Source organism: Hypanus sabinus, chromosome 16, assembly GCF_030144855.1.
Source record: "Hypanus sabinus isolate sHypSab1 chromosome 16, sHypSab1.hap1, whole genome shotgun sequence".
In the NCBI taxonomy this organism is placed as follows: domain Eukaryota; kingdom Metazoa; phylum Chordata; class Chondrichthyes; order Myliobatiformes; family Dasyatidae; genus Hypanus; species Hypanus sabinus.
The window spans coordinates 45,730,096-45,754,279 of NC_082721.1; the positions used below are offsets into that span (position 1 = coordinate 45,730,096).

Here is a 24,184-nt window from a genome sequence, read left to right on the forward strand (position 1 = left end):
GCCGGGCAGCATATATAGGGCGAAGTGCTGTTGACGTTTCGGGCTGAGACCCTTCGTCAGGACAGCGCTTCTCCCTAGAGATGCTGCCTGGCCTGTGGCGTTCCACCAGCGTTTTGTGTGTTGCTTGAATTTCCAGCATCCACAGATTTCCTTGCTTTTGTCAGATAAGTGGAAGGAGTTTAAGATCAATTGCACAGGGCACAGGAAAGGTATGTTCCTGTTAGGAGGAAGGACAGGAATGGATATATAAGAGAGCCTTGGATGTCCAGAGAGGTGAAGAATTTAATTAAGAATAAAAAGGAAAAGTATATAAAACTTCAGAAGTTAGGGCACCCTGGTCAAAATTTGTCACTGTGAAAGGCTAAGTGAGTAAAAGATGACCTGATTTCCAAAAGGCATAAAGTTAAAGATTACACTTTTTGTAGTCGCGCTGATACGCAGCGAGTGAAAGCAACGCATTGAGTCGAGCAGGGTCTGGTTGAACTCTTTACTGTTTCAATCAGCGTGCGCTTAAGTGCCTGCTCCCAGCATTCCCCGCTCTTTGCAGGGCAGAAGTGACGTCGGCTTCCAGGCCAAGGTCTGCCCCACACTCAGAGCCCTCTCGGCTGTTGCTGGCTGCGGACTCGCCCGCGACTGCTGGAGCCAGTTCACTTGCCGCGTGGGCGGACTGCCACATGACCTCCCCCCCCCCCCCCCCCACCACCGAACCGGCACTAGGAGGTGCAGAGTCACAACCTGCACACTGTCAATTCTTTTAGGTGGCCGGCCTCGTCATTGTGGGGGTGGCATTGCAACCGGGCGTTCAAGGTCTAGATGCGCTGGTTTGAGACAGTCAATGGTAAAAGTCTCCTCACAACTGCCGATGTTGAGAACACAGGTCATCCCATTATAGCGCACTACCTTGTAGGGTCCTTCGGATGGTCACTGCAGGGGTGGTCTGTGTGTGCCTTGGTGAACGAAAACACACTTGCTCTGTTGTAGGTCCTTGGGCACGAAAGGGGGTGCCGTTCCATGATGGGACGTCGGGACTGGGACAAGTGTTCCAAGCCGCTCCCGTAGTTTAGTTAGGACCACAGTAGGTGTGTCCTCCTGGCCACGGGATGCTGGAACAAACTCACCGGGAACTGTGAGCAGGGCACCATAAACAAGTTCGGCCGATGATGCAGCCAGCTTTTCCTTGGGTGCCGTGCAGATGCCAAGCAGCACCCAGGGAGTTCGTCAACCCAGTCTGGCCCTTGGAGGCGAGCCATCAGGGCTGACTTCAAGTGCCTGTGGAAACGTTCCACCAGGCCGCTGGACTGCGGGTGGTAAGCAGTCGTTCGGTGGAGCTGGGCTCCGAGGAGTTGTGCCAGTGCAGACCACAAAGCTGATGTGAACTGCACACCCTTGTCTGAAGTAACGTGGGCTGGGAGTCCGAACTGTGCCATCCAGGTGGTAATCAGGGCTCTGGCGCATGTCTCTGTGGCCGTGTCAGTGAGTAGGACAATTTCTGGCCACCTCGTGAACCTGTCCACCATGGTGAACAGGCATCTCACTCCTCTCAAAACTGGCAGCGGGCCGACGATGTCCATGTGGACATGTTCAAACCTCCTATGTGTCAGCTGGAAGGGTTGCAGTGGGGCTGTCATGTGCCTCTGGATTTTGGAGGTTTGACAGTGCATGCATGTCCTGGCCCAGTGCCTGACCTGCTTGCGTAAGTTGTGTCACACAAACCTGTCTGTGATCAGCTGGATGGTTGCCCGGATGGAAGGGTGGGCTAAACCGTGCAAGGTGTTGAGAATGCGGCACCTCCAAGTGGTTGGGACAATGGGCCGAGGTTGCCCGGTGGACACATCACAAGGAGCTCATTACCTTTGGGCCCAATGGGAATGTCTTCGAGGCAGAGTCCTGAAACTGCGGTTCGGTATACCGGCATCTCACTGTCCAGTTGTTGCGCCTTAGCTAACGCCGCATAATCCACCCCCAGAGACAGAGAGTGCACTGATTGGACGGAGGTGCATGCGCATCGGCTACCATGTTGCCCTTCCCAGAGATTAGCTTGATCGTGGTGGTAAACTCCGGGATGTATGACAGGTGGTGTTGCTGGCAGCCTGACCATGGGTCCGACACTTTGGCAAATGCGGAGGTGAGGGGCTTGTGGTCTGTGAAGACCGTGAACTTCCTCCCTTCCAGGAAATAACTGAAGTGCCGGATGGCAGGGTACAAGGCGCTGTCAAAAGCGCTATACTTAAGTTCTGGGGGTCGTAGGTGCCAGCTGAAAAAAAGCGAGCAGCTTCCAGTGGCCTTCGATGAGCTGCTCGAGCTCGCCGCCAACTGCCGCGTCAGAGGCATCCACAGAGAGGGCAGTGGGGACGTCGACCCCGGGGGTGGACCAGGAGCGTGGTGTTTGCTAGCATGTTCTTGGCTTGTTCGAAAGCTGCCATCGCCTCCTCTGTCCAGGTGACCTCTTTGACCTTGTCAGACATCAAGCCGAAAAGGGGCCGCATGATCCTGGCCGCTGAGGGCAGGAAACAGTGGTAAAAGTTAACCATCCCAACAAATTCCTGCAGGCCTTTAACAGTGCTGGGTCTGGCAAATTGGTGGATGGCTTCAACTTTTGCCAGCAGGGGCACAGCTCCATGGCGGTCGATCTGGTGTCCCAAGAAGTCGATGGCGGGTAGGCCGAACTAGCACTTGGTGGGGTTAATAGCCAGGCTGTAGTTGCTTAGGCGGCTGCAGAGCAGGCATAGATGTGTTAGACATTCCTGGTGGGAGCGGCTGGCGATAAGTACGTCATCCAGGTAGATGAACAGAAAGTCTAGATCTCACCCTACTGCGTCCATCAGGCACTGGAACGTCTGCGCCGCGTTTTTGAGCCTGAACGGCATCCTGAGGAATTTGAACAGGCCAAAGGGGGTAATGAGGGCCGTCTTGGGTATATCGTCCAGGTGGACTGGGATCTGATGATACCTTTGAACCAGGTCAATTTTGGAAAAGATGTGTGCCCCGTGCAGGTTGGCTGTAAAGTCTGGGATGTGTGGTCCCGGATAGCAATCGGATGTGGTGGCGTCGTTTAGCCTCCTATAGTTACTGCATGGTCTCCACCCTCTTGCGGATTTGGACACCATATGGAGTGGGGAGGCCCATGGGCTGTCGGAACGCTGCACAATCCCCATCTCCTCCATCTTCTTGAATTCCTCTTTCACGAGGTGGAGCTTGTCGGGCAGCAGTTTGCAGGCCCGGACATGGAGGGGAAGTCCCTGTGTGGGGATGTGGTGCATCACGTCGTGCTTGGGGTCTGTTGAGGAAAACTACGGCGTGATGATGGATGGGAATTCCGATAACATTCTGGCAAACTTGTCTGAATACATGATGGAGTCCAGGTGCGGGACCAGTAACCTGGCCTCACCGAGGGAGAAAGTCTGGAACGTCTTCGCATCGACCAATTGTTGTCCCTTCAAATCCACGAGCAAGCAGTGAGCGCGGAGGAAGTCCACACCCAGCAATGGCTGTGATACTGCGGCCAGCGTAAATGTCCACGTAAAGCGGCTGGAACTGAACTGCAAGGGGATGGTTCTTGTGCCGTAGGTGCGGATGGTGCTGCTGTTGGCTCCTTTAAGTTCCGGTCCTGTTCTGCTAGTTCGGGTATCGCGGTTTGAGGGGGGTAGGACACTGATTTCCTCCCCCGTGTCCACCAGGAATCTATGCCCGGAATGCTTGTCCCAAACGTAGAGGAGGCCATCATGGTGACCAGCTGCTGTAGCCATCAGCGATGGCTGGTCCTGGTGTATCCCTGGAACGAGCATGGCAGTCGGCAGTGGTGGGCCCCTGAACCCCACCTTTGATGATGAAAACACCAAGACTCAGAAGTGGTGCCGCCCCTTGGTGTGGGTGTTACGTGGTCCGCTGCTGGGGTGTGGGAGGGCTGGGATTTTGGCCTTGGCACAGCACTAATTTCGATAGGTGGCGACGCGCCAAAGCACGTCCGTGCGGGCAGCCACCGTGCGCAGGTCTCTGAAGTCTCCACCTGCTCACAGGAGGCGGATATCTTCAGGCATTTGCTCCAAAAAGATCTGTTCAAAAAGGAGGCAAGGCTTATGGCCGCCTGCCAGTGCTAGCATGTCACTCATCAGGACTGATGGCGCGTGGTCACCCAGGCTGTCCGTATGCAGTAACTGCGCGGCCCGTTCGTGGCAGGAGAGGCCAAATGTGCAGATTAACAGGGCCTTGAGTGCCTTGTACCTGTCTGTTGCCGGAAGTTGATATCGCAGCCCGCTGTCTCCTGGTCGAGGGCGCCCACCACATAGTAATACCTGGTGGCGTCTGAGACAATTTGACTGACCTGGAACTGGGCCTCTGCTTGCTCGAACCAGACCAGGAGCTGAGTGGTCCAGAAGGTTGGCAGTTTAAGGGAAACTGCATTCTGCAGAGCTGAATCGTTCATGCTGGGTCCAAATGCCGTTGGACCGTCGGAGTCACCAATGTAGTTGTGCTGATACGCAGTGAGTGAAAGCAACGCACTGAGTCGAGCAGGGTCTGGTTGAACTCTTTACTGTTTCAATCAGTGTGCGCTTAAGTGCCTGCTCCCAGCATTCCCCGCTCTTTGCAGGGCGGAAGTGACGTCGGCTTCCAGGCCAAGGTCTGCCCCACACTCAGAGCCATCTTGGCTACTGCTGCTGGCTACAGACTTGTTCACTTGCTGCGTGGGCAGCCCGCCACAATTTCTTTTATATTTTAAGCAAGATTACTTTAATTTCCATCTTTTACAGTTTCAAAATAACAAAAAAGGAAAAGGGCCCAAAGCAAAAGTTTGGGCACCTTGCATGGTCAGTACTTAGTAACACCCCCTTTTGGCAAGTATCACAGCTTGTAATGCTTTCTGTAGCCAGCTAAGAGTCTTTCAATTCTTGTTTGGGATATTTTCGCCCATACTTCCTTGCAAAAGGCTTCTAGTTCTGTGAGATTCTTGGGCCATCTTGCATGCACTGCTCTTTTGAGGTTTATCCACAGATTTTCGATGATGTTTAGGTCAGGGGACTGTGAGGGCCATGGCAAAACCTTCAACTTGCGCCCCTTGAGGTAGCCCATTGCGGATTTTGAGGTGTGTTTAGGACCATTATCCTTTTGTAGAAGCCATCCTCTTTTCATCTTCAGCTTTTTTACAGATGGTGTGATGTTTGCTTCCAGAATTTGCTGGTATTTAATTGAATTAATTTTTCCCTCTACTAGTGAAATGTTCCCTGTGCCACTCACTGGCTGTAACACAAGCCCAAAGCATGATCGATCCACCCTCATGCTTAATAATTGGAGAGGTGTTCTTTTCATGAAATTCTGCACCCTTATTTCTCCAAACATACCTTTGCTCCTTGCGGTCAAAAAGTTCTATTTTAACTTCATCAGTCCATGGGACTTGTTTCCAAAATGCATCAGACTTATTTAGATGTTCCTTTGCAAACTTCTGACTCTGAATGTTGTGGTGAGGATGCAGGAAAGGTTTTCTTCTGATGACTCTTCCAATGAAGGTCGTATTTGTGCAGGTGTCGCTGCACAATAGAACAATGCATCTCCACTCCAGAGTCTGCTAAAACTTCCTGAAGGTCTTTTGCAGTTAAACAGGGGTTCTGATTTGCCTTTCTAGCAATCCTATGAGCAGTTCTCTTGGAAAGTTTCTTGGAAGACTTCAATTTGACCTCCACCGTTCCTGTTAACTGCCATTTCTTAATTACATTACAAACTGAGGAAATGGCTACCTGAAAACGCTTTGCTATCTTATAGCCTTCTCCTGTTTTTTGGGCATCATTTATTTTAATTTTCAAAGTGCTAGGCAGCTGCTTAGAGGAGCCCATGGCCACTGGTTGTTGGGACAAGGTTTGAGGAGGCAGGATATTTATAAAGGTTTGAAATTTGCATCACCTGGCCTTTCCTAACAATGACTGTGAACAAGCCATAGTGCTGACAAGCTATTAAGGTCTGAGACCTTGGTAAAAGCTATCTTGAGAGCTCAAATCTCTTGGGATGCCAAGACTTTTGCATGCTACTCCTTTCCTTTTTTTCCCCCACTGTAAAATTGTACAAAACAAAAATAATACACTAATGTTGAATAGAATGTTTCATCTTTAACTTTATTACTTTTGGAGATCAGTTCATTTTCTACTCACTTAACTATTCACAATAACAGAAATTTTGACCGGGATGCCCAAACTTTTGCATGCCATTGTACATCAAGAGCAAGAGGATAACTGGGGAGAGGGCAGGATCATGAGAATATAGGGATGGGGGGAGGAAACATTTGCTTGGATGCAAAGAATGTGAGTGAGGTACTTAATAAGTACCTTGCTTCAGTATTTATCAAGGATAAGAATATGGAGAACCAGAAGATCAGTGCTGGGTGTATAAATATGTTAGGGCGTTTAGATGTTGAGGAGGAGGAAATATTGGGCTTCCTAATGAGTATTAAGGCAGATAAGCCCCGGGGCCTGATGGGATTTATCCCAGGTTATTGAAGGAGGCAACATTCAAAATTGCTGCGGCCTTGACAGTATCTTCATGTACTCTCTAGCCACGGGCAAGGTCCTGGAGGACTGGCAAGTGGCTAATGTACCTCTAAAGAAACAAGGGAAAATTCGGGGAACTATAAACCAGTGAGTCTCACAACAGTTGCAAGGAAATTGCTGAATAAAATTCATAGGGAGGGGATATATTAGCTCTTAGAAACCCATGGTCTAATTTAAGAAAGCCAGCATGGTTTTGTGCGGGGCAGGTTGTGTCTTACCAACTTGATTGCATTTTTTGACAAGGTGATGAGAGATTTGATGAGGGTAGGGCAGTGGATGTTATTTATGTGGATTTTAGTAAGGCTTTTGACAAAGTTGTCATGGGAAGCTAATCCAGAAGGTTAAGATGCATGGGGTACATAGTGAATTGTTTGGATTCAGAAATGGCTTGCACATAGAAGACAGAGGGTAATGGTTGAAGGGACTTATTTGAGCTGGAGGTCTGTAATTAGTGGAGCTACACAGGGATCTGTCCCAGGAGCTCTGCTATTTGAGATGTATATAAATGACCTGGATGAAAATGTAGATGGATGGGTTGTTCAGTTTGTGGATAATACCAAGATTAGTGGAGTTGTGGATAGTGTTGAAGACTGGCAAAGAATACAGTGCTATGTAGATCAGTTGTAGATATGGGCAGAGAAATGACAGATGAAATTTAACCCTGATAAATGTGAGGTGCTGCACCTTTGTAGGGTAAATGCAAGCAGACAGTACACTGTTAAGGGGAAGACCCTTAACAGTGTTACTGAGCAGAGATCTCGGGATCCAAGTTCATAGCTCATTGAAAGTGGCTACACAGGTTGATAAGGTTGTTAAGGATGCTTACGGAATGCTTTCTTTTATCAGTCGAGGGATTGAGTTCGGAAGTCAAACAGTTATGTTGCAACTTTCTAAACTCTGGTTGGGCCACATCTGGAATATTGCATACAGTTTTGGTCGCCCCACTATAGAAAGAATATAGATGTTTTGTAGAGGGTGCTGCCTGGTTTAGGTGGCACGTACTATTGTGAGAGGCTGGATAAACTTGGGTTGTTTTCTCTGGAGTGACAGAGGCTGAGGGCAGATCAGATAGGGGTTTACAAGAGAGGCAAAGACAGTGTAGAGTGGGAATATCTGTTTCTCGGGGTTGAAATGTCTAATACCAGAGGACATGTGTTGAACGTGAGAGGGGTTAGGTACAAAGGGGATGTAAGGAGCAAGAGTCGTGGATGCCTGGAATGTGCTGCCAATTATGGTGGTAGAGGAAAATACATTACAGGCTTTTAAGAGATGTTTGAATAGTCATATAGATGTAAGGAAGATGACATATGGACACTGTGCAGGTAGGAGGGATTAGTGTTTGGGTGTTTTTGATTTGTTTTTTAGCTGGTTCAGCACAATATTGTGGGCTGAATGGCCTGTTTCTATACTGTACTGTTCTGTTCTATGTTTTATTGACACCAACTACTTATATGCAAACCCAGTAAGTTCAATTCTGCTGTCAATTATAAAATTTAAGCAACAGTAGCCAAGAGTCAGTGAAGTCTTTGCCTCCTAACCCATATTTCCTATAATTATAGCTTTTTCTCCTCCCACCACAAAAGAACAGTTACTTGGTTAACTCCATTAGTTACAGGTCTCCAGACAGACAGAGAGCCAGCCACCTACAACTACTCTCTGGCTTTTTCTGCAAAGCCAAAGTCTAATTCAATTTACTACCTCATTGTGAATGCCAAGTGACTAAACCTTCCTGACTGACGTCCAATGTGGGACTGGGTCAAAGGCCTTTCTAAAGCCAGTGTAAACAACATCCACTGCATTGCATTCATCAACTTTTCTGCTAACTTCCTTGAAAAACTCTAAGATTGGTTAGACATGACCTACCATGCACAAGCTATGTTGACTATCATTGATCAGTCTTATACATCTGGTCCCTTAGAGTGCCTTCTGATATTTTCTCCACTACTGATGTCAGGCTCACCAGCCGATAATTTCCTGGCTTCTTCTCAGAGCCTTCTTTAAACAGGACAGGAGACGGAGTTTAGAAAGACAATGGTGTCTAACAGCGGCTCCTCTGCTTGCATCTTAGAAACAGCTCTATCTATATCTTCAAAATCTTTTTCCCCTTTCAAGGCTCTTTTGAAGACCGTGACCTGGCGTTACATGCTGTCATCAGTTTTTTGCGGAAATGGGACCCGCTCTCGGGACCTTGCGACCAGCCACATTTCAATACGGCTTGGAAGACCAGTGCGCCTTCAGGGTGCCAGATTTTTGTGGCTCTGGATACGGGTGGATGTAAGGCTGGTGCTGCCGCCTGCTACATCGTGGGAGACGGAAGTTTGTTAGCAGCAAGCTGGCTGCTGGTTATGTGCCAAGAAACCCGAGTTCTCTGGGCACAGTGTTTGGAAAAAGCAACGCAACAGACTTTTAACATCATAAATCAGTGAGTTGTTTTGTTATGCTTCCCCTCTCACTGTGAAACAGGGACAACTCTTCCCTTATTAGGGAAAGAAAGAGCCTGTGGTATGTTGAATTACTGGTGAATGAGTACTCTTTATTGATACTTTGCTGCATGCCTGAGTGCTCGATGGGAGGTGCCAATGCTTTTTTGCTGGTGGGGGGGGGGGGTCGTTGCTTTGCTACTGCTTATGCATGGGGGGGGCTTTAGGGTTCAAACATTTAACTGTCATTCATTCTTTGGGGCACTCCTCTGTTTTTGTGGATATTTATGAAGAAAAAATATTTCAGAACGTATAAACATAGAAAGCCTACAGGCATAATACAGGCCCTTCGGCCTACAAAGTTGTGCCGAACATGTCCCTACCTTAGAAATTACTAGGGTTACCCATAGTACTCTATTTTTCTAAGCTCCATGTAACTATCCAAAAGTCTCTTTAAAGATCCTATTATATCCGCCTCTACCACCGTTACCAGCAGCCCATTCCACACACTCACCATTCTCTGCGTAAAAAACTTACCTTGACATCTCCTCTGTACCTACTCCCAAGCACCTTAAACCTGTGCCCTCTTGTGGCAGCCATTTCAGCCCTGGGAAAAAGTCTCTGACTATCCACATGATCAATGCCTCTCATCATCTTATACACCTCTATAAGGTCATCTCTCATCCTCTGTCGCTCCAAGGAGAAAAGGCTGAGTTTACTCAACCTGTTTTCATAAGGCATGGTCCCCAATCCAGGCACCATCCTTGTAGATCACCTCTGCACCCTTTCTGTGGTTTCCACATGCTTCCTGTAGTGAGGCAGCCAGAACTGAGCACAGTACTCCAATTGGGGTCTGACCAGGGTCCAAAATAGCTGCAACATTATCTCTTGGCTCCTAAATTCAATCCCATGATTGATGAAGGCCAATACACAGTATGCCTTCTTAACCACAGAGTCAACCTGCACAGCTGCTTTGAGCGTCCTGTGGACTTGGACCCCAAGATCCCTCTGATCCTCCACACCACCAAGAGACTTACCATTAATACTATAATCTGTCATCATATTTGACCTGCCAAAATGAACCACTTCACACTTATCTGGGTTGAACTCATCTGCCACTTCTCAGCCCAGTTTTGCATCTTATCAATGTCCCACTGTAACCTCTGACAGCCCTCCACACTATCCACAACACCCTTAATGTATATTGTATACATTTCTCTGACATTAAATGTACCAATTTAAACAATGGAACAACATTGTCTATCCTATAATCTTCCAGCTTCTCACCTGTGGCTAAGGACGTTTTAAATATCTCTGCTCAGTGCCCTACAATTTCTGCACTAGCCTCCTACAGGGTCTGAGGTAACATCCACCCTAATTTGCCTCAAGTCACCAAATATTTCCTCCTCTGTAATCTGTATATTGTCCTATTGTTTTGTCTCACTTCTATAGACTATCCATCTCCCCAGTAAATACAGATGCAAAATATCAATTTAAGATTTCCCCATTTCTTTCAGCTCCACGCATAGATTAACACTGATCTTCCAGAGCACCAATTCTTGCTATTCTTTTGGTCTTAATATATCTGTAGAAACCCTTAGGATTCTCTTTCATCTTGTCTGCTAGCTACAGCAATCTCTCTTCTTTTAGCTTCGATTTCGTTCTTTTAAGTGTTCTCTTGCACTTCATATACACTTAAGGTACTTCATTTATTTCTGCCCACCTATATCTGCTATGCACCTCCTTTTTCTTAACCAGGGCCTCAATATCCTTCAAAAACCAAAGTTCCATAAACCTGTTATTCTTGTGTTTTATTCTGGCAGAATATACAAACTCTGTACTCTCAAAATTTCACTTTTGAAGGTCTTTCAGTTGCCAAGTACACCTTTGCCAGAATCCAGCCTGTCCCAAACCATACATGTTAGATTGTCTCTGATACCATCAAAATTGACCTTTCTCCAGTTTAGAATCTCAACCAGATTGAGACCTAACCTGTTCCATAATTACCTTGAAACGAATGGCATTATGTTCAAAGTGTTCCCCTACACAAACTTCTGTCACGAACTCTGTCTCATTCCCTAATAGGAGATCTGGTATCACACTCTCTCAAGTTGGGTATTCTATGTACCGATTAAGGAAACTTTACTAAACACATTTGAAAAACTCTTTCCCATTCAGCCCTTTTACAGAATGGGAGTTTCAATCAATATGTGAAATATTAAAACCACCTACTATAACAACCCTATGTTTCTTGCAACAGTCTGAACTTATTTGCTCCTCTAAATCCCACGGACTGTTGGGTGGTGTATAATATAACCTTATTAATGTGGTCATAACCTTTTCCTCAGTTCTACTCATGAAACCTCACTGAATGAGCTCTCCAGTCTGCCCTAACTGAGCACTGCCATATTTTTCCTGACTAGTAATGCCACCCCGCCCTCGTTAATCCCCTCTGCTTTATCATGTCTAAAACAACGAAACTCCAGAACACTAGCTGCCAGTCATAGACCTCCTGCAACCAAGTCTCACTATTGGCTACAACATCATATTCTATGTGCTGATCCAGGCCCTAAACTCATCTGCCTTTCTTACAGCACTGCTTGCATTGAAATATATGTAGCTCAGAACATGAGTCCCACCATGCTCAACCTTTTCTTTGCTGATTTTGTACGTAGGCTTAATAACATATTTCACCAGAATTACTCCATCTGTTCTGGCATTTTGGTTCCCATCCCTCTGCAGCTCTAGTTTAAACTCCTCTGTGTAGCATCAGCAAGCCTTCTCTCTAGGATAGGATATCATTCCCCTTCAGTTCAGGAGTAGACTGTCCCATCTATACAGGTCCCACCTTCCCTGGAAGAGGGTCCAATGATGCAAATATTTGAAGCCCTACCTCTGTACTAACTCCTTAACCAGTAGTTAAACTGTACGATTTTCCTAATTCACAAGCATGTGGTACAGGTAGCAATCATGAGATTACAACCCTGGAGGTCTTGTCCTTTAACTTAGCACCAAACTGCCTGAACTCACTTTGCAGGACCTCATCATCCATTCTATTCATGTCATTTGTACCAACATGGACCATGAACTCCGGCTGTTCACTCTCCCACTCAAGAATGCAGTGGATTTGATCCAAGGTGTCCCTGATCCTGGCACTTGAGAGACAACAAACCATTCAGGAATGTTTTTCTCATCCACAGAACCTGCTTTCTGTTCTCCTAACCAATGAATCCTCTATCTCTACAGGTTGCCCCTTCTCCCTACTTCCCTTCTGAGCCACAGAACCAGACTCAGTGCTGAAGACCTGTTTGTCCCCACCACCAGTATCCAAAGTGGTATGCTTATTACTAAGTGAAATGGCCACAGGTGTACTCTGCACTGGCCGTCTATTCCCTTTCCCTCTCCTGAGAACCACCCAGGTGCTTGCCTCCTGTAGCTTATGGGTGACTATCTATCTCCCTGTAGCTCCGATCTATCCCCTTTCAAAGGAGCCTCAAACAGCGAAATAGCTTGCAAATTACCCATAGAATTTACTAAATATCATTTCCAATTCTGTTTCCGCTCATTGAACTGCCCATCTGTACCCTTTTCATTTAATTTACACAGTTGTCCAATAGTTAAAAAATAACTATTACAATGCCAGAAGTTTTTCTGATTGCAGCAGATGTTCAAGTCAAATCAAGTTTAATTAGCATTCAATACCATACACAAGGCCTTCACCCTGCCTTGTGTAGCTGGATCCTGGATGTCCTATTAGATTGTCGGCAGGTTGTAAGAGTGGGTTCCCTCACATCTGCCCCTTTGATCCTCAACACAGGTGCCCCTCAGGGCTGTGTACTAAGCTCCTCCTTTACTCTCTGTATACCCGTGACTGCGTCGGCACCCACAACTCCAATCTGATAATTAAATTTGCTGACAACTACACTGATTGGCCTAATCTCAAAAAATAATGAGGCAGTCTACAGAGAAGAAGTCATCACCCTGACACAGTGGTTCCAAGAAAACAACCTCTCCCTCAATGTCGCAAAAACAAAGGAGCTGTTTGTGGACTACAGGAGGAACGCTGACAGGCTAAATTCTATTGACATCAATGGATCTGGAGTTGAGAAGGTAAACAGCTTTAAGTTCCTCGGCATAAACATCACCAAGGTTCTCACGTGGTCTACACATACCAGCTGTGTGGTGAAAAAGGCACAACAGCGCCTCTTTCACCTCAGACAGTTGAAGTTTGGTATGGGCCCCCATATCCTAAGAACTTTCTACAAGGGCACAATTTAGATCATCCTGACTGGCTGCATCACTGCCTGGTATGGGAACTGTCTTCCCTCAATCACAGGACTCTGCAGAGTGGTGCAGACAGCTCAGTGCAACTGTAGATATGAACTTCAGGATATTTACAAAGTCAGGTGTGTAAAAAGGGCTCAAAGGATCATTGGAGACTCGAGTCACCCCAACCACAAACTGTTCCTGCTGCTACCATCCAGGAAACGGTACTGCAGCATAAAAGCCAGGACCAATAACTTCTGGGATAGCTTCTTCCACCAGTCTATCAGACTGCTTAATTCATGCTGACGCAACTGTATTTCTATGTTATACTGACTATCCTGTTGTACATAATATCATAAATGACTATAATTGCATATTTAGATGGAGATGTAACACAGAGATTTTTATTCCTCGTGTATATGAAGGATCTAAGTAATAAAGTTGATTCAATTCTGATACTGCAGAACAAGACAGCCTTCCTCTGCACCAAGGTGCAAAACGTTCAAATAGCAAACAAACATTCAAAAAAAATAAATAACATAATTCAAAATATTGAGCAAAGAAGCAGATGTTTCTGCAGACCCAGGCAACTTCTTCCAGTTCATTAGCGAAACAAAGTTTATCCTTTTTTCATGCCTGTCTTTTCTTTTCTAGATGGCTGAAGTCCTGTCAGAGTGTGAGATCTATAACTGCACCTTCTGCAAGGGAAATGGGTTCTTATTCTTAAGACTCATCTCATGGCCTGGAAGCCATGTGTCTTTGGGGCGGCCCCATGGACAACTCAGTTCCTTGCCACTGTTGCCCGCTGAAGCATCACAGAGGATTGAAACACTGAGAGAGCAAGTGGTGTGCACTGCTTTTGGAAGGCCCCTGCACTTGAGCGATCTCTCACTCCCTCTCTCTCTTGATGGTGAGCAAGTCTGTTGGTCCTCGAGTTGCTGTCTTGGACAAGCGATGTGGCAGACTGCAACATCGAAACAGCGAGCTGCTGGTTTCCTCTCTCATTGTTGCATCTTGATCTCTCTCTTGCTAGTGAAAGAGCCTGTCTGAGATGTCGAAGTGCTGGGATGGACAATAACTTTTGATGAACTCGAGATCATAGTTTCTTTGGGGGCTTTACTATTGCTTGCATGATGGATGGTGGGGGTTGATGATTTTGCTGGTACAAGTGGAGGAACGGGGAGGGAGAGTGTTGGTGCTTTGCTGCTGCTTGTGCGTGTAAGTTGTTCTAATGTTTTCTGTCATTCATTCTTTGGGGTCTTTCCTGTTTTGTGGATGTCCGTGAAGAGTAAGAATTGCAGCCTGTACACCGCATACGTTCTCTGATATTAAATTGAACCATTGACATTTTAGCAGAAACATCATCTTTCATCTCAATTAACCTTAAAAGGGAGCTGTGATTTACCATGTTGTTTCAGTGGATTCTTTTTTTCAATGGATAAAAACCCACAGGAATTGTTTTTAAAATATCAGGATAAGTCCACACACAAAACATAAGAATATACACTGATAAAATAAAATCATTGGTCAACTCCAATGTTCCTTGTCAAACCATTTCCTATTCATTCTGACAGAACAGGGCAAAAAGCATTACTTATGTGCCTTCAATGTTATCATGTACTCTATTGTTAGTTTAAAAATCAAAAACAATCTCACTTGGAACTTAACAAGAAACATTTAATTATCAAAATCCAGCCAAATGTAGGAAATATCTGTATCATTATTTAGGAGTGATGTTGTGGTTTTTTAAAAAAAATGCCTATGAGATTGATGAACAGCACAATAGCTCAGCGACTGACTCTGCTTCTCACTGGGGACAAGTAAATCCATTATCTTTGCTGCTGACATAAAAATTACAGATCCTTTACTGCAAAATTTTCAAATTACAAATCCAAAATTATAGGAACATCTTTCTAGAAATTCAATGAAAAAGTGTGCCATATTAGAAGTTTTAGAAGCCCTTTCCAATTAGTGAAATGTCACTCAATAAAGCCATCAATTTCAAGCATGTTCATATCTATGATATAGATCTCCTTAACAAGATGCCTCTAGCTCAACCATAATTATCATTTGTGGTTGTTGGTCAGAACAAGCACAACAAAATGTTCACAACCATTGAAAAGTAATCAACTTGGTTTCACGACATCAATGCCTAGCCAGCCACATCATTAGTAACCAGCCATCATTAGCACAAAATTAGATTAGCTGAGGAAGTTGGTTGTATTGTTTATGGACAATTGTGTAATGTTCAGTGCTTTTTACAACTACTCAGATAGTCCAGCATGCAGCAAGACTTGAACAACAGGTATGGGCTGATAAAAGCAAAGTACAATTCACATTATGAGTACTAGGCCATGACTCCTCTATGACATTTAATAATGTGTCCAACAGTCAACATTCTGACAGTGAGGTGAATAACGTAATCAGAAACTTTATAGAATCAGCCACATAAACTGTAACTATTAGCATAAGTCATCCATTCATTAAGAACTTGTCTCCCAACTTCTCAAAGATGTTTCACAAACCATGTCAGGAACTTGGGAGTCTTTTTCACTCACTTTAACAAAGCTCAGAGTATCTTAACTGACCACCAGAGCACTGTAGCTGTAGTGCATACCATCTGGAAAATGCCTTACATCAGCCTGGCAAAGATGTAACACAGCATTTTCCAAGTGGACAACCACCACTACACAGAAAGACATGTGAAGAATATCACTTTTAGCAACTTCCCCTCATTGCCTCATACTATTCCGATTTAGAAATACAATTTCCATTTCTTTATCCTTAGAGGTTCAAAATTCTAGAAAGTTTAACAACATTTTCAGAGTACTTTCACCACAAAGGTTGCAGTTCTTAAAGATAGCACACCTCTACTGTTTCCAAGGTCTATTAAAGATGGGCTTAAGTACTGGCCTTCTTAACAACATCTGCATCTTGGGAATGTAAAAAAAATTCAACTGCCTGGCCTGAAAATTGTTGTTGGGTGTTCACACTCATTACTAACTAAGAAATTAAAGCAGAGAAAAAATAAAGTTGGAGCAATGAGCATCATAAAACAAATATGAAGTTAAAAAGGTAAATGCAAGATAGCAACGTAACCAACAAGTACCGTAAATTCCGGACTATAAGCCGCTACTTTTTTCCCACGCTTTGAACACTGCGGCCCATACTACGGTGCGGCTAATGCATGTTTTTTTTTCATGCCGCCAAAAACATTTTGCCTCGTAACTGTAGACTGTTATGAATCCCGTAACTGGAGAACTTACCAGCAAAGATAGAGAGGTCCGTTAAAGTCTGATGTCACTATTTTCAAACGTTTTATTTATAAAGGGACACAAAAGTAGGGTTAATACATACATTCAGATAGTGCACATCGTCAACACTCAATCTAAAGCGCGGATATAGTAATAATCATCATTAAGAAGTGAGCTCTGCTGTTGTCTAGGGGTTAACAGATTGTCTGTTGGAAATATAAAAGTCACTCAGAAAGTCTGCAGGCCTCAGCCCTTTGAAAATCGCTGGGTTTCACGTGGGGCGACCGAGAGAGAGAGATTGGGGGAGAAGAGAAAGAACTTGCCGAGTCTTGATGAATCTTCCGTGAAATCAGGGGAGCATTGGTTTCCTCGCCCTGATGTTAGTTAAAAGCGGTTTTCTGTGATTCCAGCCACAAATTCCAATCCCGGAATCTAATGCACATGGCTTCCTTCAGAATGGCTTCCCGCTGCTGTGGGAACACTCTCGTGTCTTCTTGGTGCGTCTGAGGGGGCTGTCCCCCTGAGACTCTCCTTTATACTTCCTCACAGGGTCGCAGGTGTCAATCAGGTTGGGATGATGCAATCTCTCTCTCAACCAGCCCACCTTGCCCGAGGGCTTTTCACGTGGTCTCCATGAGACAATAGTCTCTGTCGTCTTATTCTGTATCCCGGGTGAGACGTGCAATTTGGCACGTTTCTCTCTCTCTCCTACTGGGTCTACTGACCCCCCCCCCCCCCCCCCCTCAACGGGTGCTCTTGCGATTCTCACAAAGGAGGGGGCTGGTATCATAGCAAGACCAATAAAATTGATGAGTAGTTCACAGAGGTCCAATGAAATTGTACGATAAATCAAGTGCACTTTCACAATTAAATCATTGTAAATCAGTCATTTGTACTCACCCTCATCAACATGGAAAACACTCGAAGAAATTCATATGATGCAGCTTTTAAGTTAAAGGCGATCAATCTGGCGGTTGAAGAAGGAAATCGAGCTGCTGCACATAATCTTGGCATAAATGAATCAATGGTGAGATGGTGGAGACGCCAGCGTGAAGAACTGAGTCAATGCAAAAAGACGACAAAAACTTTCAGAGGTAATCATAGCAGATGACCCGAACTTGAAAACTTTCTTGAAGACTGGGTTAACACACAGAGAGCAGGCGGCCGCGGTGTTTCCACCGTACAGATCAGACTGAAGGCTAAAGCAATCGCCACCAAAATGAAAATCGAAGATTTTAGAGGTGGGCCATCGTGGTGTTTTAGATTTATGAGACGAAAAGGCCTGTCCGTCAGGGTACGCACGACTCTGTGTCAGCAGCTCCCTCCCGACCATGAGGAACAACTTGCTAACTTCCGCACATTCACTCAAACAAAGATAGCGGAGAATTCCATCGGGCCAGATGATATAAATATGGATGAAGTACCTTTGATGTTTGACCTGCCTCTCACTCGGACTGTTAATAAAAAAGGTGACTCGTCCATCACACTGAAAACAAGTGGCCACGAGAGAACGCATTTTACTTGTGTTCTGAGCTGCACAGCATCCGGACTAAAGCTTCCACCGATGGTGGTTTTTAAGCGGCTGACAATGCCAAAGGAAAAATTCCCAAAAGAAATCATGGTGAAAGTCAATAAGAAAGGTTGGATGACGGCGAGTCTAATGAAGGATTGGCTGAGAGAGTGCTACGCCAAGCGACCAGGGGGATTTTTTCACAGAAAAAAAGCATTGCTCGTTATGGACAGCATGAGGGCCCATATAACAGATTCAGTGAAAGCTGCCATCAAGAGTACAAACTCAATTCCAGCTGTGATTCCTGGAGGCACCACGAAGTATTTGCAGCCACTGGACATCAGCGTGAACCGGGCATTTAAAGTGGCGCTGTGCGTTGAGTGGGAGGCTTGGATGACGAGCGGCGAGAAATCCTTTACCAAAACAGGACGCATGCGAAGAGCATCTTTAACTCAAGTCTGCCAGTGGATCCTAAATGCGTGGAGCCGTGTCACAACATCCACCATCACCAACGGGTTTCGAAAGGCTGGACTGCTGCGTGATGAAGAGGACCGCGTGCGCTCAAGTGAGAGCGACAAAGAAGAGACTGAAGTGAGTGACGAGAACCTGAGATTGTTCAATTCAGACACTGAAGAAGAGGACTTTGATGGTTTTAGTGCGCAGGAGGAAGATGAAGAAGGCGATCAATAACTTTTCCTGGTAGGCTGCAGTATATATATTTTTTTTACCAGTCGTTAGGAGATATTGGAAAGTTGTTCGTGCACTGTTCAGTAAAAAAGTATACGCAATGTAATTTGTGTGTTACCGATACGTATGTATATTTAAAAGTAGCTGTGTTGCAGACACTGTTCGAAAAAAAGCATTTGCAATATGTATTTGTTTATGTTACCATACAGATTTAATTAAAAGTTAAAAAATCCTCACGTGTAATATCTTTCTGTGTAAATATCTCATATTACAACGTGGGACACCTGCGGCTTAAAATCCAGTGCGGCCTGTACAAGTACAAAATTGATTTTCTTTCTAAAATTAGAGCGTGCGGCTTTTAATCAGGTGCGCTCTGTAGTCCGGAATCTACGGTATTTAAAGATTATTTCAGAATGTGGTTAGGTTTCATTCCACTGTTACTAGCAACTGCTTTTACACTATTACTTTTACCAATTCCTTTTAAAAAGTAAAAAGACATGCAAAATAAAATATACTACTTTGTTTATCAAAGTTTTACAACCAGTTGTGAAATTTTCTTTTCTCCCATGCAAGACAATGACAAAAGCTTACCGTGAAAGGACACACTCTTGAGTTTACTTTTATTGACAGGTAGGGGGGATACTGGTCTTCCTGAATAAATTCAGTGTCTGTATGACAAATCCTTAAAAATAAAGTAATATACATTCAGGGTTAACTGAGAAAAAGAATTACAAATGTTTCTACTGTTATGCCTTTTACAAGAGCATTAACAATACATGCTCTTTAATAGTTGTAAAAAGCACTGAACATTACACAATTGTCCATAAACAATACAACCAACTTCCTCAGCTAATCTAATTTTGTGCTAATGATGGCTGGTTACTAATGATGTGGCTGGCTAGGCATTGATGTCAGAAAACAAAAGGTGCTGTTCCAATATTAGCTCTATCATTGCTAGAATTAAAATTATGTTAGTTTTGATCAGCTGTCTTCCATGTTACAGTCAAAAGTAATTTGGCAATTAGAAAACAAATTTTCTTGACAAGTCAGTACTACTGCTTACTGAAAAAAATCAGAATATTTTCCCCTTTTTGTAGTAATTTCAATTTCTGATTGCAGCATATATCCACTTACAAAGTGAGAAAACATGAAAAAATTGCTTGTTTTAAAAAAAAGTGGAAACAGATCATTATTTCATCTATCTTATTTGGGGAAATACTCAACAAAACACCATGTTCAAATAGTTATCTTAGCTCTCATCTACAAATAACTAGGATTTAATTTTACACTGGCTTCACATATGATAAACAGACTGTTCTTAGTTATTTCTGGTCTCAACTCCTTCAGTGCAGAGTCGATACTTTAAATCGAAATTTACAACCTAGTGACTCCAACTCATTTTTGGGATACAAAATTCCAAAATATTAGTAGTCATGACCACAGTAAAATTCTGAAAAGCTGTCCTGCATAGCATAAGCACAACTTCAGCTGTCCATTGCCTTTATTAGATTAACAGAATTATACCATTAAAGCAGGTAATGTTGCTACATTAGAAATTGTGCACACTTCTAAAGTTGTTTGCACCGTTAGTGATGAACAGAGAGTAAGAAGTGGAGAATTTCTTAAATGCATTTATTTTAATGCTAGGAGCATTGTAAGAAAGGTGGATGAGCTTGGATTGATACCTGGAAATATGATGTTGTAGCTATTAGTGAAACATGGTTGCAGAAGGGGTGTGATTAGCAACTAAATATTCCTGGATTTCGTTGCTTCAGGTGTGATAGAATCGAAGTGACAAGAGGGGGAGGTGTTGTATTGCATAGAGAAAATATTACAGCAGTGCTCTGGCAAGATAGATTTGACGACTTGTCTAGGGTGGCTATTTGGGTGGAACTGAGGAATGGGAAAGCTGTAGTAACACTAATCGGGGTGTATTATAGACCAACTAATGGGAAGTGAGAATTGGAGGAGCAAATTTGTAAGGAGATAGCAGATATTTGTACTAAGCACAGGGTTGTGATTGTGGGAGATTTTAATTTTCCACACACAGACTGGGAAGCCCATACTGTAAAACGGGTGGATGGTTTGGAGTTTGTAAAATGTATGCAGGATAGTTTTTTGCAGCAATACATAGAGGTCCCAACTAGAGAAGGGGCAGTGTTGGATCTCTTGTTAGGGAATGAGATATGTCAGGTGACGGAGGTATGTGTTGGGGAGCACTTTGGGTCCAGTGATCATAATGCCATTAGTTTCAATATAATTATGGAGAAGGATAGGACTGGACCCAGGGTTGAGATTTTTGATTGGAGAAAGGTTAACTTTGAGGAGATGGCAAAGGATTTAGAAGGAGTGGATTGGGACAATTTGTTTTACGGGAAGGATGTAATAGAGAAATGGAGGTCATTTAAAGGTGAAATGCTAAGAGTACAGAATCTTTATGTTCCTGTTAGGTTGAAAGGAAAGGTTAAAAGTTTGAGAGAGCCATGGTTTTCAAGGGATGTTGGAAACTTGGTTAGGAAAAAGAGAGATATCTACAATAAATATAGGCAGCACGGAGTAAATGAGGTGCTTGAGGAATATAAAGAATGTAAAAAGAATCTTAAGAAAGAAATTAGAAAAGCTAAAAGAAGATGAGGTTGCTTTGGCAAGTAAGGTGAAAATAAATCCAAAGGGTTTCTACAGTTATATTAATAGCAAAAAAATTGGTCCCTTAGAGAATCAGAGTGGACAGCTATGTGTGGAGCCAAAAGAGATGGGGGAGATTTTGAACAGTTTTGGTATTCACTAAGGAGAAGGATATTGAATTGTGTAAGGGAAACAAGTAGGGAAGTTATGGAACTATGATGATTAAAGAGGAGGAAGTACTGGCACTTTCAAGGGATATAAAAGTGGATAAATCTCCAGGTCTTGACAGGATATTCCTTAGATCCTTGAGGGAAGTTAGTGTAGAAATAGCAGGGACTCTGACAGAAATATTTCAAATGTCATTAGAAACAGGGATGGTGCCGGAGGATTGGTGTATTGCTCATGTTGTTTCATTGTTTAAAAAGGGTTCTAAGAGTAAACCTAGCAATTATAGGCCTGTCAGTTTGATATCAGTGATGGGTAAATTAATGAAAAGTATTCTTAGAGATGGTATATATAATTATCTGGATAGACAGGGTCTGATTAGGAACAGTCAACATGGATTTGTGCGTGGAAGGTCATGTTTGACAAATCTTATTACATTTTTTAAAGAGGTTACAAGGAAAGTTGACGAGGGTAAAGCAGTGGATGTTGTCTATTTGAACTTCAGTAAGGCCTTTGACAAGGTTCCACACGGAAGGTTCAATCGTTCGGTATTAATATTGTAGTAAAATGGATTCAACAGTGGCTGGATGGGAGGTGGATAACTGTTCATCAAGTTGGAGGCCGGTGACTGGTGGTGGGCCTCAGGGATCTGTACTGGGTCCAATGTTGTTCGTCATATACATTAATGATCTGGATGATGGGATAGTAAATTGGATTAGTAAGTATGCAGATGATACGAAGGTAGGTGGCATTGTGGATGATGAAGTAGGTTTTCAAAGTTTGCAGAGAGACTTAGGCCAGTTAGAAGAGTGGGCTGAAAGATGACAGATGGAGTTTAATGCTGATAAGTGTGAGGTGCTACATTTTGGTAGGAATAATCAAAATAGGACATACATGGTAAATGGTAGGGGATTGAGGAATGCAGTAGAACAGAGTGATCTAGGAATAATAGTGCACAGTTCCCTGAAGGTGGAATTTCATGTGGATAGGGTGGTGAAGAAAGCTTTTGGTATGCTGGCCTTTATAAATCAGAGCATTGAGTATAGGAGTTGGAATGTAATGTAAAAATTGTACAAGGCATTGGTAAGGCCAAATTTACAGTGTACAGTTCTGGTCAGAGGAGATTTACTGGAATGTTACCTGGGTTTCAGCACCTAAAATACAGAGAAAGGTTGAACAAGTTAGGTCTTTATTGGAGCGTAGAAGGTTGAGGGGGGACTTGATAGAGGTATTTAAAATTATGAGGGGGATAGATAGAGTTGACGTGGATAGGCTTTTTCCATTGAGAGTATGGGAGAATTAAACAAGAGGACATGTGTTAAGAGTAAGGGGGCAAAAGTTCAGGGGTAACACAAGGGGGAACTTCTTTACTCAGAGAGTGGTAGCTGTGTGGAACGAGCTTCCAGTAGAAGTGGTAGAGGCAGGTTCGATATTGTCATTTAAAGTAAAATTGGATAGGTATATGGACAGGAAAGGAATGGAGGGCTATGGGCTGAGTGCAGGTCGGTGGGACTAGATGAGGGTAAGCATTCGGCACGGACTAGAAGAGCCGAGATGGCCTGTTTCCGTGCTGTAATTGTTATATGGTTCTTATAATGCATGAAAACAGAAACTGCTGGAAATATTCAGTAAATTAGGCAATATCTCTGGAGAGAAACAGATGACCTCCTATTGACCCAAGATGTTAATTCTCTCTTTACAGATGCCTCCTTCAGAGTATTTCCAGCAGTTTTGTTTTTGTTTCAAATTTACAGCATCTGCAGAATTTTTGTTTTTCTGTAATTACACTTTTGATTAAACTCCATTCTAATAAAACAATAAATATCAAGAGATCATAACTAGTTTCGTCCACTTGCTTTTAACGTGCCAGTAGGAATGCCAAAAGTTATATCCACTGTGAGATGAGCTGTCTGCTTTTATATAGGCAGTGATTTATCACCACTCAGGAGGTCCCTGACTTTGTGTCCTTCTGGTATTATTTTTGATTTCCAGCATCTACGACTTCTATTTAAAATTTTATTTTACATTTTCCAACATGTTTGAGGAAAAATTCAGAGAGGTCATAACAATTATTTTGTTTTAGTGGAAGGATAATTACAAGACATAACAGCAACACTTTTCGTCTGAGATCAGGTAGCTGATAGACTAAATCATAATTTTGGTCAGGGGCTGTTAACATGACCACATTGCCTTTGCCAAGGCAGATAATGAAAACTACTGAATTGTCCATCACCAAACCCACTCGAGTATCTCCATCAGCTTAGCTCAAAACATCATCAGCAAGAGAAGAGCTACTGCTAGAAGGTCAACATCAACCCCAATTCACAAAAGTGTATTTCTTATCAGTTAGTGCCTCACAGGTGACCTGTAATCTCACAGCTTTAACAGGAGCCAGAGTGTCTACATCTTATGGGCTACCCTCAGTTTCACCATAATCATCCTACAAAGACATATTTGTTTCCATCAAGAGCAACCATGACAAGTTTGATAAGAATCATTCAACAATCAAAGAGCTAATTATCAGTAAATGTTGAGCTTTCCTGATTGGAAGCTTCAAAGTACAAGCAGTCCAGTAGGCACCTGAAGGCAGATGTCTTGTGTGATGTAAAGAACAGATAGTGGTTAGAGAAAATCACAACTTGCTGATAGCCATGAGTGAGTGGTCTCTTCAGTACTCTTCAGGCCTTCCAGATCCCAAACATCCTTGAGTCAACATGGCAGAGA

At 43.8% G+C, this 24,184-nt stretch overlaps 1 protein-coding gene across 2 annotated transcripts in view; it reads right to left on the reverse strand.

Moving 5' to 3' along the window:
• The window catches only part of LOC132406268 (E3 SUMO-protein ligase PIAS4-like), a 143,521-nt gene that overhangs the window by 26,525 nt on the left and 92,812 nt on the right, over positions 1 to 24,184 (reverse strand). For both annotated transcript variants that reach the window (XR_009516120.1, XM_059991673.1), the window contains exon 6: positions 19,262 to 19,352. Coding sequence is in view for 1 of the 2 variants with exons in the window: in XM_059991673.1 (XP_059847656.1) it covers positions 19,262 to 19,352 (91 nt within the window). In the remaining variant the exon portion in view is untranslated. The remainder of the gene's footprint in view (positions 1 to 19,261; positions 19,353 to 24,184) is intronic.